This window comes from Euprymna scolopes, chromosome 35 (assembly GCF_053919585.1).
Source record: "Euprymna scolopes isolate OS-2025 chromosome 35, ASM5391958v1, whole genome shotgun sequence".
Classification (NCBI taxonomy): Eukaryota; Metazoa; Mollusca; class Cephalopoda; order Sepiida; family Sepiolidae; genus Euprymna; species Euprymna scolopes.
Window position 1 is genome coordinate 66,962,806 of NC_136516.1, and position 14,877 is coordinate 66,977,682.

Genomic DNA, 14,877 nt, shown 5'->3' on the forward strand with positions numbered 1-14,877 from the left:
CATTTGGTGAGTGGATCTGGACCATGCAGTAGTCTCTGGTGGGGCCTCTCGATGCCATACTAGTGGGTAATTGTTACGGCTTTACCTTTTCGTGTGCTACAAAAAAAAAAAAAAAATTTCCTGTCTTTTTCTCTCTTACTTTCCCTCTCTGTACTGCTCTAACCAAGTATGGCGACCTATTCTACAAATCCCAAAACCTCAACATGAAATATCTCCAGAATAAAAACTCGATTAAACCTAGAACCCCATCTTCCAACGAAGATCTCTACTACCAGGTCTCCTTCTCCAACATCAGGGGTCTACGTTCCAACCTTCCAGAGGTTGAAACCCAATTACAGGAGACGAAACCGAACATATTATTTCTAAGTGAAACTGGAATAGGGCTGACCACTTCCCTAGATGAGTTCATAGTTAACGGATACTCTAACTTAACAGCTAAATCTGACCCCCAAGATCGCCATGGGCATGGAATATATGCCTACATTAAGGATGGCTTCCCGTGTGGCAGGGATATCTCTAGAGAAGATCCTAATTTACCTTATATGTGCTTCAGGGTTGCACTTGCTAACACCACTGCATTTATATTTACCCTCTATCGGCCCCACAACAGCGGTGTTACTATCTTTAAGAGCATATCTGAGAAAATAGACCACATCCTGTCTGCACATCCCTCGGCTAACATCCACATCTGTTGTGACTTCAACGTCCATAACGTGGAATGGCTGACCCATTCAAATAAGACAGATGATGAGGGGAGGTTTTGTCATGATTTTGGCATTGCTTATGACCTCACTCAGATTTTTCGCTAACCCACCCGTGTGCCCGATACACCCGGTCAATATGCAAGCCTCCTAGACCTTTTTCTCTCAACTTCCCCTGAGCTATGTTCATGTTCCGTTCATTCTCCTCTAGGATCCTCCGATCACTCCGTCGTATCAGTTAAGATAAAAACGAAATGTAAGAAGTCCCCAGACATACCCCTCCACCGTACTGTATACCGATACTCTATGGCTGACTGGGATAGCTTCCGTACATTCATATCTGATTTACCTCTGCACTCCATTTTTAAAAAGAATGTGTCCTCTATAGTATCAGACCTGACCTAATGGTTAATTGTAAGCATAGACCAATTCATACCATCTAAAAAATTCGAACAAAAACCTAACAGCCAGCCATGGTTCTCCCCAGAATGTGCTGCTGCTATCGCGCACAGAAATCACTTTTTCCATAGCTACCAACGTAATAGATGCACTGAGGCTAAAGCTACTTTCAGGACTGCCAGCAACAACTGTAAAAGAGTAATAAAAATGCAAGAGAGCTATATGCCCAGTCTGTTAAATCCAAGGTAGCTGATCAGCGGCTTGGTTCCCACCAGTTTTGGCAAATAACAAATAGGATCCTGAACAGAAGTGTGCGTTCTATCCCAACCATTATCAATGGATCAGAGGTCATCTCGTCAGCGTCAGACAAGGCCAAACTATTTGCAAAGAACTTTGCAGCTAATTCTACCCTATGCGACGAAGGCCATCAACTCCCATATTTCCTCCTATAACACAGAACACGCTAGGTAACATACAAATATCCGTGCATGAGGTCGCCAAGCTAATCAAGAACCTAGATTACAGTAAAGCAACTGGCCCTGATGGCATCCCAATTATAGTGTTTAAAAAGCTTCAACCAGAACTTGCTCCCATACTTACGAAACTATTTAAGCGTTGCCTTAAGGAGAAGTGCTTTCCGACTCCCTGGAAGACCTCATCAGTTTGCCCTGTATTTAAGAATTCAGGTGATAAGTTATCTCCCTCTCAGTATAGACCAATAAGTCTCCTGTGTGTTATGAGTAAGTTGCTGGAATCCATATTAAATAGAGAAATAGTCAACCACCTCAGCAGGAACAACCTTCTTAGTGACACACAATATGGTTTCCGCTCTGCAAGATCTACCGCAGATGTGCTGACGGTTATATCCCACAGGATTAGTGAATCTCTTGACAAAGGCTTCTTTTCTAGGGCAATTGCTCTTGACATATCAAAGGCCTTCGACAAGGTATGGCATAAGGGTCTACTTCACAAGATTTCCAGCTACGGTATAACTGGAAATGTTTTCTCAATCATTAAATCATTTCTCTCCGATAGGCTCATAAGAGTAGTGGTAGATGGACAAAAATCAGAGGCCTGCAATATAAATGCTGGAGTCCCTCAGGGGTCAATCCTGGGTCCAACTCTCTTCCTGATCTACATCAATGACCTCCCTAAACACATACTTAAATCATTCGTTGACATCTATGCTGATGACACGACCATCTACGGCCACACATCAAAGGCTGTAAATGACAAAGTTCTCTCTGATTCTCTCTCCTCTGATCTCGAGCACGTGGTTCAGTGGGGGGAAGACGTGGCTGGTTACCTTTAATGCATCCAAAACCAAACTCCTACCCTTACATCATCAACGCTCTGATCCCCATCTGGCATCAATTGTGATGGATGGCTCTCGTCTGGGTGAGGCCCCGTGTTTTGACAAGCTGCTGGGTTTGACCTTTGCTCCTGATCTGAAATGGAACACGTACATCAAGTCTGTTGCCAAGGTCGCTGGAAAGATGGTGGGATCCTTCTACCACTCCAGAAGATATGTCACTACTGATGCAATTCTCTATCTATATAAAAGCCAAGTACGTCCAAGGATGGATTACTGCTGCCATATCTGGGCAGGAGCTGCCAAAAACAGCCTATCCTGCCTTGACAGAGTACAAAATAGACTTCGTGGCTTAGTGAGTGATGTCCTTTTCTCTACCCTGCAACCTCTCTCCCACAGAAGAGACGTTGCGAGCCTATCCTTGTTTTATCGTTATTTCTATGGCAAGTGCTCGTCTGAACTCCAATCTCTAGTCCCCCCTCGCCAATCTTTCACGAAAAACACCCGTCTAGCAGAATCCACAGTGAAAAATTTCCCCCACTCTATATCTGTGCCTAAATCAAAACGTGGATTCCATGAGCAAAGCTTCTTTCTTAGAACTGCACGCCTGTGGAACTCTGTTCCTTCTGTCTGCCTCCCATCGGACTACAACTTGGACGTCTTCAAGTCCAACGTAAACAAATTCCTAATGAACCGCCCCCTTAAGTAAACATTTCATCAAATCTCCACACTAACGTAATGTACTTGCAATAACCCTTATTCCTGAGTGACTTACGGGCCTTGACAAGTGGTGATCACTGTGTAAAAAAAATGTTTTAAAACTGTGCATTACGGAATCTAATGCAATAAAAATACTTTTAAATAGTTTAAATTGTAAAATACTAAAGCAAATAAGTAGAAAAGTAACTTCTATTGCCTTTGGTAACAGTTACTTATTATACGATTTTTGTTGTTCTGTTTATATACAACTGTGGCATAAATCTGTCACTCGATCGAGATAGATTATTCAACTAGTTTAAAAAGATATTTCACGTAAAAATGTATCGTTTTACTAATTTATAATCTGAAAATGTAACAGCAGTTATCTCCCCTTAATTTCCGAAAAGACAAAAACATTTCCGAAATTAATATCATTTTTGTACATGCTTAATATATATATAGCAGATAAAGAACTGCAAAGTATATTTTAAATTTTATTCGAAGTTACAAAAGTATTTTTGCCATTGCTGCAATAAATCTCATCCCTAAAGCTTAATTAAAATAATCGAGTTAAGTATTAATAATTAAGGGATCGTTTTCAGATGTTGCACATGTCTTGCTTGACATTTAAAATCGTAATTATGTTTTCTTTTTCTTAGTGTTTTTAAAAGATCATATATCAAAAAAAAATATTAATATTCGATGATTGTTGTTTAAATTTATATTTTATAAGATATACTATATATTTTATAGAACAATACATTTAAAAGGATTAAGAAGTTTAATCTCATATATATAATAATTTGCTTGCAGAAATCTCTCTTATACATATAACATATACATACATATAATTATATTGACCTCACACTCTTTATAGATTAAAAACTGAGATACTCACAACTACTATTGCGCTTCACTATTCGAAAATAATGATTTCTCCCTAATAACATTTCGTATATTCTCACTGGCTGGGACCATGAAATTCTGTCGTTCCGGATTGTACACAACATACAAAAAACGAACACCGCAGCCCTTATTCAATATGGCCGACGAATCGCCACGCATTGTTTTACATCATTTATACTTTATTACCGTCGCTTTTCCTTTATTTTACAGACTGATTTTTACAAAAAATAACCATAGCATTTACTTACAAGTTACACATGACATTACGAAGTAGATTAACATTATTTACGCATTCTTACATAAAAACATACGTCGCAGCTTTCTTTAAATCATATCCAGATTTCTGCGTTCTAAATTAACCGATGCTAAAATGAAATGATCTCTTTTTAAATCATTTATACTTTACTATCATCGCTGATTTTTACAAAAATTAACCATAACATTTACTTACAAGTTATATATGCTATTGTACATTATTTGGATTCACATTATTTACCTATCAACGTTCTACTCAATCAAACATGTTCTTTGTGGCCATATTGCGGCAATATTTTTCTCGGTGAATGTCACAACGTACGTGTTCAATTCAGTAGAACGTTAGAATTGAAAACTGATCCCCGTCGATAAAATTCATAAAAACATTTTTTTTATGATTTTATTTTTTCTTATCTGAAAGTTAAGTTTGTTATCGATGAGATTAACGTGAAAAAATTGTATATTGTGGAATTTACAATTTCATAACCGTCCGCCGAATTTCATATTAATAGAGAGTTGTAGTAGCACCTAACCTAGATTGGGGTAATTAAACAAAGAAAATGATTTTTTTAATTATTATTTTTCACTTTCAAAATCATAAAAAACTATTTCTTGTTATATAAAACACATTTTCACACTCTAAGCCTGAATTACGTCCAAATAAATTATCATTTTCTTTACTTTTCATTCAGTCTGTATTTGACTACATATACGCCAGTTTTTTTTTTTTACTTCCTTTGTCTATCAAATAATTTACGCGGCTAAAGTATAAATTTCCCCTTTATTACGTTGCCAACGGATTTACTTATCTGTAATATATTGGCTTTTTTTTTGTTCTTTTTACTCTAGATGTTTTTTGTTTGGTTCATTTTTCAGGACTCCTTTTCCAGACTGCTCAACTAGTAACATTTTTTTAGGTACTTTTTTATCTTACCACTGAGTACACTATTTCCTTTAAACTGGCGCATTCTATAGGTTTTAGGCTATGCTGAATAAGACAATCTAATTTTTAACAAGTAGTTTTCGAGATATAATGACATGCAATATGCACTGTAATTCACTGTTCTATGTACGCGCGATAAAAACAAGTGTAGTTCTCTCCGCACGACACTGTCGCCCACCCATTATTTATTTTTTGTTTATTTATTTTATTTATTTATTTTATTTTTTTTTCCTTTTTTTTTTTTTGTTTATAGTATTTGCGGGTGGGTATTCTGTCAACATATATCAAGGTTGAACTTTAGGTAAATACTTGAAAAGTCCTCTCTCCTAAAATGGGGTGTCTATTCCTGAAGCCGTTCTTACCATGGCGTGTCTATTCTATACGACGTTCTTGTCGTGTCTATTCTATACGACGTTCTTAACATGAGGAGGTTAGGGGTGTCTATTTCTAAACTCATTAGGACGTTGGAGATTGACTACTAACAACAACCGCAGTTTAATTTTTTACGAGGAGAGGGCATGCTTCCACCGGGCAAAACTGGTTAAAGATCCTGCTAGTTGGAAATAAAATTTAGATTAAAAAATGAATGACTTAAATAGAGTTGAGTAGCATAGTGTGGTATCGGTTTCTTTGTTGTACCTAAATGAAATCTATTCTACTAAGAAAATAAAAATGGAAATAGACTGGTAAGTTATCACGTTTTGCATTCTTATTCATCAAACCTGCCACACTCACGACTTAAAAAAGAAAAGTTTGTGGTTTATATCGTTAATAACTGGCTTATCACATCATTCTTTATTTTGGAGTGTTCCATGGCCAGCCTTCATGTTTATTATCTTTTGGGATTTTCGTTTTTGAGGTACATTTGAGATTGCTTGTACGGTTAACCAAAATAGCTTAGTATTATCATTGTTACATATCGTTCTTCTTATTAAGTTATCCACGGCAGCTTCAGCTGCTGCTTTACTCCTAGGCACTTCAAGACTATTTCTCGACACTAGACTAAGTAATTGGTGTTTACCCCGTTACGTACACAACTTTCATTTGGATGATTTAACTAAAGTGACTCTACTTTGAACCTACATTGTTTTTTGTTTTTTTGGTTTCGTTTTTTTATATTTGAATATGTAGTGTTTTTTGTTTGTTTGTTGCTGAGTTGATTACTAGTGTGAGAGGTATACTGAGGTGAGATAACTCGGTATCAAGTCTTCTTACTTATACCAGCATCACCAATTTCAACTATTTCGTAGGGTACATAGATTTTACCATTTTACAACTACGCTATCATAAGATGCCTTTTTTTCTTGGTATTCTTATTATTATTTCTTTTTTAAGTATTTTGAATTATGTCGTGGGTCAAAATATTATTCAAATAAAAGAACATCGTTCCAGTTCGATAATAAAAAAATTGTAAATTTCGGGTTTTAACTCTGTTGCAAAAAGTTGTCTCTATACTGACATTTAGAGTCTTGTAAATCTAATATTCACAAACTGTGTTAAAATACAAGTGTTTTAAGCTATATGATTTAGAAAAAAACTCTATTTAATCCAAGGAATGTGGTTATTGCGAAACACATATTGAAATGGGATTAAATAATAGTTCCATTTATACACGTTTAAAATTTGATTTCTGTCATGCTCTGGATCATATTTTGCAAATGGTAAATATAAGAAGTCTTTGTAAATCCGAAACATGAGGAAATTGTTTTAGATATTTAAACATTTCTCATTGGTTGTTATTTTCTTTATTTCTAAACTTTAAGTAAGGTTCACCCAGTACTGAAACGTTGCCATGGTTACCATTACATAGTGCTGCTCCAGTATAACGCAGTAACTAACAATATGGTTGAAAGAAGTAATGCTGTTATTTATTGACTAAAATGTTTAAAAAATTAAAATTCTTTGTTATCAAAGTATTAAGTATGTTATATATTACCATATAAAAATAAAACAATTTTGCCATGCTAGTGTAATCGTAGTGATGCGTTTGCTTTTGAAATCAATAAGTTTTCCTAGTTGCCAACAATCATCAACCAAAACATGTCTGTGACTTCATTCAGTCAATAAATTACCTTTTGTCTTAGTTTTCCTTCCGTGCTTAAATTTTCCGCCATTTTCTTTCCTTTTCTAGCTTCATTTGAAATGTTTGTTTCTGCAACAACCAACTCCTTAAACTAGAAAATATGTGTTAGCATTTTATATTCCAAACAAATACTTCAGCTTCTTTCGTCTTTTTTCTCTTTTTTATTTCAACTCGATGACAAAGAGAAAATAATTTTGCAAATAAAATAATCCATCCGAGTTGAAAGGTTTGAGTTCTTATAAATCAGAAACGCACGCATTCCGTCGGGTTCGCCTTCTTCGACGGCATTAACGACTGCGGGGGCGGAGAGGAAGCTACTCGTTTTCCCACGCACGTTAATTGGGTGCTCGAAAACACGCAATCTTCCCACGCAAGAACACAAATAAGAAATGCTTAAATTTATATATAAGATCATAAATACAAAATAAATAAGATATAAGTATCTTCTAAAAAAGAATATTTTTTGTAATGTATATGTAAAAGCGTTAAAATTATATTTTTATTCGTTTTGAAAACTAATTTACGTGTGTAGTAGTAGTTGTTGTAGTAGTAGTTGTTGTAGTAGTAGTTGTTGTAGTAGTAGTAGTAGTAGTAGTTGTTGTTGTTGTTGTAGTAGTAGTAGTTGTAGTAGTTCTAGTTGTTGTTGTAGTTTGTGTAACAATTAGCAAGAATATGCCTTTTCTCCAGTCACGTGTTTCTGCTAATATTTATGACGAACGCACATACTCTGATAATCCCAACATAAGAAGGTGATGCTTGGAAGCGCGATCTCACAATAACACAACTGACCAAAGGAGGAGGTAATACCTAAGTGGATAGTATCATGACTTTCAAAATGAATACTACACTATTCCTTAAGTACGAAGGAAGGAAATCGTGAGGGGAAGATGTCATGAAAGCAGAACAGATACTACCTAAATGTGTTAATTGAAAGATAGTAAGTAATAGTAAAATAATAGTTATAATATAACGTTGATGAATTTTTGAAATTACGATCGGCTATTCGTATTATTTGGATTCTTCAGACTGCTGTTCTCATCTAGAGTGTTATTTTCACAACGTTTCGGTCGATGTAGCCTCCGACCTTCTTTAGTGTATCTTGTCGAACTCGGGAATGTTTCTGTCGAACTAGGGAATCCTTTGTTTACTTCACAGGGGTAGCATAATCTCGTTCTATCAACCGTGATTGGATAGAGGTTTTAAGTAATTCGCAATTGTGTGTTTGGTCGCCCACACTGAGAATTGAACCTTCAACCTTCAGGAAAATATCATTTTTATAATTGATTTTTCACTACGCTACAGGTTCTTGTGCACCGGTCCAATTAGATACAAAGACGGTTTTTAATGTAAAGTAATTCCAGGCTCCTTACAAAGTCCATTCTGAATTGGGGCCAAAATTCAAATTGCCTGAGTTTAGAATGATATCTCCTCCACTAATTAAGAATATAACAGATTAAATGAAATATTAGAGCAGACACTACATTTGCTCTTACCCAAAATGCTAAGTCGTATGTACAACTAATATTCCGCAAGGTGATGATATTTTAGGTTACATTTGACTTTGTGTATGATACCTGATTTCTTAATTTAATCATATCATACTTGTCTATCAAGGAAAGGGTCCATCAAGCATGTGTGCACAGGGTGAGTACGTATGGAAGTGAAACTTAGCGAATGAGGATGAGGAACATGCGTTGTATGGAGAAAAAATATATGAAAATTATACGGCGAATGTGTAATATACATTTAAAAAACAGACTTATATCTCAGGACTTCAGAAGAAGATTAAATCTGAACGTTATAGAAAGATGAGCGCATAATATAAGACTTAGTTGATATCTTTTTATATACAAAATGAATGAGTCTTGATTTTGCCTTTAATGTTGCTCCATTTTTCGGTCTGATGAGGTGGGTCTCTTTGATTTGGGATTCCACTGAAACATGTATGCACATATGTAACCAAAAATGTTTGTATCATAATCATACTATATATATATATATTAGAATTTGCGACAATGTATTATTCTACAACGTATATAAAGACTTATGAATTTGCTTTATTCCATGAAGTTTCAAAGAATGGTCCTATCCTCACAGGAAATCAGTTAGCATAGGCAGATTATAAATGTTTCTGGTTAGCACATGAATTGAAAACTAACTTATACAATATAATGAGAATAATAGAAAATAGTATACAATTTATATAGAAATAATACACACACATTTATATATATATATATATATATATATATATATATATATATATATATATACTTCAGAATAAAGTTATCCAACAAATCAATTGGTATGGAAACCTGTGATTATTGGTCTTGCAAAATATTATTGGCAGTAATATTCTATAAGGACAATCCCATCTAAACAAAACTTGCTCAGTATCCCAGATAGAGCAAATAAATCAAATTTTAGTCATTCAATAAAATTTAAAATTAGAATTTAGAGTAATAATGAAAAAAGGATTAGAAGGGGGAAAGAAATTATTAGAGGAAAAGGAAGTAAGAAACGAAATCTTTAAACTTTTATAACATAAAATTAACAAGCCGCGAATTTAGGTCACGTCGTCTAAACACGTTCAAAATGCAGTAAAGAGGGAAGGAGAGAAGGAAAGAAAGAAAGCAAAAAGCAAGATCACGCCATGCCATATAGAACATTCCCGCTTAATTAAATTTAACTTAACTTAGCTCATCTAATATATAATAAAATTCTCACTAATTAATACGTATTGATAATATCCTTTATATGACAATATTAAACCTAAAATTTGGAATATACATACATATATATATATATATATATATATATATATACATACATATATACATACATACATATATATGCATATATATATATGGAATAATAATAATAATAATAATAATAATAATAATAATAATAACTACTATAGTTGTTAAGTAAAACTAAGAGAATAGAGCAAAGGAACCATACTTATAAAAGCAGGGTTGCTATCTAGTACCACAAAGATGACTCATTTTTTAGTGTTATGGGTTCATATTTATATATATGAATCGGGGAAAACTTTTCAATGGGGACTGCTTGCGCTACTTGTGAGTAAGAAAAAGAAAAATATTCATAAATTATTTAATTAAGAGATGCTAAAAACAAATATTAAATAGTATTCACACAAAATCCTGGAAGTGTAAATTATGTGCTGGGATTTAAAATATAGAATGTAAATGCGTGTATGGTGAGTTGCTATATAATATGGAAATAGGAAAATATTAGTATATAGGTTAAATGGAATGATCTAAAACTATTTCAAATTATATTAAATGTTGGTTCTTGGAAATATTCAAAGACACTATGATTACCCAGAATTGCCCTACCCTCAACCTAGGAGCACGCCACAAATGCGTTTAGTGTCAACTTTACAGATAAAAACAAACAACTGTCAGCTAGGAAAATTTGATAGTCACAGTATCAAGTATCATTTAAGATGATAAAAAAGAAGTCACCGACGTGTATTTATTTAAGAACATATTCAAGCTCCATGCTGTCAAGTATATCTTAGACCCTGAGCAACGAGAAAGAAAGACAACATAAGTGAATATTCGATACGTGGAAAACTGCAAAGAAATATGAAAACGGTTTCATGCGCATCGCCAGTTAATATTGAAAGTGAAGGCTCCAGTGCAAAGATGTGTATATTTCCAAGAATAGATAACGCTATTCAAGCGGTAGTAAAACCATGCAAATAGTGTTCAATAACGAATGTAGAATATAAAAAAGGATCATTTGTTAAGTACAAATCTGTTCATAGCAAAAGTTGTTAAATCTGAATCGAATCAAATGTGATTATTACCAGAATTATACAAAATTGATAAATTTAATTAAAAATCTTAGAATATTTGCATTATTCGAACTTCTATACTCATCTTGAGTATTATTATCACAGCGTTTAGGCCGAACTAATATCCGACCTTCCTCAGGTACATCTTGTCGAACTCGAGTATCTTACTGTCGAAACTATACAGATTTCCGAGTTCGATAGAAAAATTTTCTCCAAGTTAGCTAAAATAAAAGCGTTTAAGTTTCCTATGTGTACTTCATATGAATGTGGGTACTTGTACAGCCCGTATACAGCAAAAATAGTTTTGTATTTAGAATTCCACTTTATTAAGTTCAATTCTGAATAAAAACTTATTTATAAACAAAAATATAGAAAATATACACAAATTTGTATAATGTACGTACCTATCAGGGAACGAATATACATATTTCTAAAATCAAATAAATTGATCAAGTTTTGTTTTTGTTTTCTTTTAATAAGATAATCAATGTTTATGATGAGTGAGACGGAAGAGCTGGGAGGTGCCATGTTTTTAGAATATGTTAAAATTCAAGGTTGACAACCGTGGATTTAGTAAATATGTTTCGGGGCAACTTAATTCGACTACCGAGATTTTATTTGTAATCAAACTTTAGATTTCGCTAAAATCATAAATTTCGATTTTTGTTGTTAAAAAATTACTTGATTAATTTACGTGATTTTTGGAATATAACATCTTCGTTCCGTAACAAGTGCATACATTATAACGATTTTTCTGTAATTTTGCTTTTAATTAAGTCTAATTCTAAATAAGAACTGAATTTTGTAAGTGTTTTCAACTGTGTTGATGCCAAACATTATTTGTGAATAAATATCTAAACAGTTTTAATTTTCATGTTTTCTATGAAGATATGTTTGTTTTAATTATGTTTAGAACGAAGATAAGCATTGCTTTTTAAAAATATTTCTTTGCAAAGAAAGATATCTCGTAGAAATAATAAACTTAAAATATTCTTTTCATACAAATTTTTTACTAGAATTGAATTAATTTAAAAGAAGCAAACAATTCAAACACTTGTAATTGAGAATAAACGTATGACTTTCTATATCGCAAACTAAAGAGCTTTTCAGAATTTACGATTAATGCTGTGACAAGTTTTATTTATATTAAGACTAGAAACAATCTTCATGCAAAAATTGTTTGCTTAACAGTTTTAAACCTTTATTAAATCCCGATGAAAAAATAGTTTAAAGATAAGTAATTCAACATTGTTTCTTGTATTAGCAACAAAAAGAATTGTCAAAAATCTCATTTAAAAAATATTTTAAAACACTTGTATTTTTAACTTAAAATTAAAGTCACGTGTGATTTAGTTATTAAATACATTTAAAAAATATAAAACTCTACAGGATTTGGCCGCTAAAAAATAATCCCTTTTTATTGCACACGTCTAAATGTAAAATAATTTTTTAGCTATCGTAAAATAAAATGTAGTCACTTTTGAACCAGTTTTATGAGTTCCTCCGTAATTTCTTTGAGAATTGAAATCGGAAATAACGATCTTTCGTAATAGTCAGTATCGTAGATATGGCTGTAGGACTTAACTTGTGACGTTGGCATATCATGTGACTTCAAGTGACACGGCCTACTATTACAAAGGGTATGTGAATGCCCAATTTTCTCAACATGGATCTCTTTGGTAAACAGAAAAGAGTTGAAAATCAAATTACTACAATGGACGCGTGCCAATATAAAATTATACATGCATAACACATAGAATCCAACAGTTGTAAATCTTGTAATATATATATATATATATATATATATATATATATATATATATATATATATATATATATATATATATATATATATATATATATATATATATATGGATATAATTTTCGTTTTAAAATTATGAAGCAGAACTGAGACGACAATTTTCAATATTTGTAATGTAAAATGAAAGCAATTAACTAGGGAACATTTATCGCAAATGTTGGCAATTTTTTTTTGTACCTAAAACGACTGCTATCGGCTAATTGTTCTGCACATGAGTCGAATGAAATTGATTTCTCATCTTCATTCAAATACATTTTCATATTTCTATGTTTTGCAGCATGAAGAAGCAAAAAAAGCTGAAAAGCCTTTGACGGCGGAACTTCAAATTGCTTTGAAATCTAAAGTCCACCAGCTTTCCAAACATGAAGTAAGTGTGTTTTGCTGGTATTTTATTGGCTTTTATGCATTATTTTTTCTTTTCACCTTTGAGTTTGTTTTTTATGCACATTTCCGCTAATCAGGTGAAATTTGGCTATACTTTCTTGGCGAAACATCAAAACGGAAATTCGAAAATAACGATGAACAGTTTTAGAATTTATTCAATTAAAAATATCACTCGATCTAAAGCGTTATTCATTCGAATTTATTAGTTACTTTGCGTTTGAATAAGTTATAAATATTTGTATATGCAGAATTCAGTGGTAAACTAATTAGCCAATCATTATTAATTTCGGAACCATGCTACAAGCGTAAGGTTATATTAGTTTCAATTTGATTCATGCAAAGGATTAACACATATGTAGTGTTGTTTCGTGAAAATTCCGATTTTTGTAAAATAATGATAATCGTTGTTGACATTAATTAATAAATATTCTCGAAATTTTCGGTTACATTTAGTATTCGAAAGGGTTGTAGAAGTATAGCATCCTATTTGATAATTCGAAACATTTCAAACTGAATTTGATTGATAATCATTAGACATCAATTAAGCAAAATTCTTTGAATTTCAATTTCTTTAGACCCTTAAGTTAAGCTTTAAATTTGTGATTTTTTTCTAAAATCAAAATTACGTCATAGATACTGATAAAATCAAAATTACGTCATAGATACTGATAAACCTTTAAGACGTATGATTTAGTATGATTATATCTCGATTTTAACCTTTGTGTAAATTTTGTGCAAAACTGATTGTATTTATCCTGTGAAAGGTACGCTTCTATGAAACTTAAAATGACGAAACAGATGGTTATTCGTGGACACACACACACACACACACACACACATATATATATATATATATATATCGTAATTATTGACCTCTTGAATGGTGAATACGGTGTTCTTTAAAAACTGTTGTTTTTTTTATGCATAGATTCTGTCTGAGATGAAACCCTCTTAAGAGTCAACGCATTGTACTTATAAGGTGCAGTATTTACACTTCTCGCCCGTTCGATTGAATGTCTAGATGCTGGATTATTAATTCAGTTGTATACGTAAGCCAACAGATAAGTTTTAGAGGGAATATTCAAATGCTTGTTTTTAGATATAACTATTTAATTAATATATATATATATATAATTATATATATATATATATAATTATATAATTATTTTAATTTGACACGGCTAAAACACTGAGAAAAATGAGTTGATGTTTTAAACTAATTAAAATCCAATATTACTAGACAAATTTCGATTTGTTCAGAAAGATAAAACACTGAATTTTATCCTTTTAAAGGCAGAATAATATAATACTTTCTTCAATAAATTTTTCACAGAAGTTTAAAGTTTAATTTTTTCTACGAAACAATCAGGTAGCAATTTTAGCTTAAAAATGTAAATGGTAAACGAAACTTTAAGTATGTTTTCAAAATGTTTCTTATTAATTCAACTAATTTTTATGTCGATTTAAGAGTTAGGAGTATTTCCTATAAGAATATGTAAAAATATTAGAATATTAATACATGAATTTCAAATAATTTCGAATAATTCCAT

General features: G+C 32.5%; 1 protein-coding gene across 1 annotated transcript in view; it reads left to right on the top strand.

Moving 5' to 3' along the window:
• The window catches only part of LOC145259891 (BAI1-associated protein 3-like), a 2,054,292-nt gene that overhangs the window by 1,680,393 nt on the left and 359,022 nt on the right, over positions 1-14,877 (top strand). The window contains exon 5 of the mRNA XM_080117785.1: positions 13,221-13,310. Coding sequence (XP_079973911.1) covers positions 13,221-13,310 — 90 coding nt within the window. The remainder of the gene's footprint in view (positions 1-13,220; positions 13,311-14,877) is intronic.